The sequence below is a fragment of the Cheilinus undulatus genome, linkage group 13 (genome assembly GCF_018320785.1).
Source record: "Cheilinus undulatus linkage group 13, ASM1832078v1, whole genome shotgun sequence".
Taxonomy (NCBI): Eukaryota; Metazoa; Chordata; class Actinopteri; order Labriformes; family Labridae; genus Cheilinus; species Cheilinus undulatus.
Window position 1 is genome coordinate 18,759,469 of NC_054877.1, and position 1,750 is coordinate 18,761,218.

A 1,750-nucleotide genomic window follows, 5' to 3' on the forward strand; every position below is an offset into this window, starting at 1 on the left:
CCCACAGTGCGCCTCTACATGCAGTTCTATTATCGAGAAACAGATTGTGCACTTTATTTGACGAAAGCCTGATTTTATAGAATATTTTGTTAGTTTTCTGGGAGTAAAAAAAATTGGCAGTTATTGAACCGTACTTGTCTTTAACGGATCTGCCTTGTCATTAATCTGAATTCGTTAGTTTTAAAATGAAAACGTCCCCTTTCTGCCTTTTACAACACATTCCAGATAAGAGAAAATGAACAAGTGAAACCATCATATACAATCTGCAGACTTTCACCATTTTAAAGAAAAGTAATCCTGAACATTGAACACAAAATGACTTGTTAAAATGAGCGGGGTTTTTTTTGCTGTGCATCAGCGTGTCTGGAGTCTATTTCGTTCCAGTCTCGACATCTGCGTGGGGAAATTGCATCGCTTCTGAAACTTGAACTAAGTCCAGCTGATTGATTAATTGTGGAAAGAGCCATTAACTTCCCCTTGTGCTTGGAAGGACTGGCTGCGGACGTGCAGGTCGTAGGGGAAACGGCCCTCTGGGGAGACGCGGTACATGGAGTTGTGCGCCAGAGCCGTGCGTCCTGGCGCACTGCAGTAGCGCATCCCATAGTGGCTGCTTTTGCCGTAGTCTGGTGGATCGTCGTGCTTTAGGGAGAAAATCCCGTTAAAGTTCATAGGAGGGCTCAGCTGGCTGTCGAAATGTGGGCTCGCGCTCTCGGGAGACGGGTTCTCGTAGTAGGGCTCGTACGCGCCGCTGTAGCCGTAGTGTCTAAAAGGTTTGGCGCTGCTGTCCAGGCTGCTCGCGCTGTGTCCGGGGGGCGTGTTCATGTCTGAGCCCGGGTACGAGTACATGGTATCGTAAGGCGACCTGCCAGAGAACATGACCTCCCCGTTGTGGTCTGTGAGGAAATTTCTGGCGTTGAGCTGCAAGCAGCCGGCCACCAGGTTGGTCGTGGGTTGAGATAATCCTTTGCACAAAGTCTGCACGAAGGAGAGGAGGTCCGGTCTCTTCCCCGCACTCAGAGTCTCTGACAGGGCCCAGATGTAGTTCTTAGCCAGTCTGAGGGTCTCAATCTTGGACAGTTTTTGAGTTTTGGAGTAGCACGGCACAACTTTACGCAGGCTCTCCAACGCGGCGTTCAGGCCGTGCATCCGGCTGCGCTCCCGGGCGTTGGCTTCCTGACGCCGGAGTTTGGAGCGGTCCATCTGCTCCTTCCCTTGCTTCTTTTTCCTGGGGCCCCTCTTTTTAGGGAGCCCGTCCTCGTCCTGGTCTTCCTCCCTCTCGTCCTCATCTCGGTCGGAGAAGTCGTCCTCGGCCTCCCTCATGTCTGAGTTGGACCTCTCCGGGTTGTGTTGTCGCTCCTGCTCCAGGCTCTCAGGTAAGCTTTCACGGGGAAAATTGGCACCGAACCGCGGCTCACACATCATATGAGATTCCTCGTATGGCAGTGTCAACATATTTCCTGCAAATCAAAGCAAAAATAAATGGAGTGTAAGAGCAGAGCACAGCACCGCCGTCCTCTGAAGGCTTTCAGTTAATTACCTTGAGGATGAATCCTCCCAAGAGGAAGAGGAACAAATTGGAAAGCAAGGCCAGTGTCACAGCTTACAAATTATTTGCTCTTTTTTAGCCAATTTTAGCCCTAAAAGTTAAAACTGCATTTAAAACGCCGTTCCTACCTCTTGTCAGCGTGCACCTTGCATGTTCCCAAAAATCTCCCCGGATTTTGCGCTGCAGCTTCTTCTCCCGCAAACC

General features: G+C 50.3%; 1 protein-coding gene across 1 annotated transcript; it reads right to left on the minus strand.

Annotated features, from left to right (window-relative positions):
* Positions 1–447: 447 nt before the first annotated feature.
* On the minus strand, positions 448–1,452 carry neurod6b (neuronal differentiation 6b). Its single transcript, XM_041804222.1, has one exon. It carries the CDS (start codon positions 1,450–1,452, stop codon positions 448–450), a length of 1,005 nt encoding a protein of 334 aa, XP_041660156.1.
* Between the last annotated feature and the right edge of the window lie 298 nt (positions 1,453–1,750).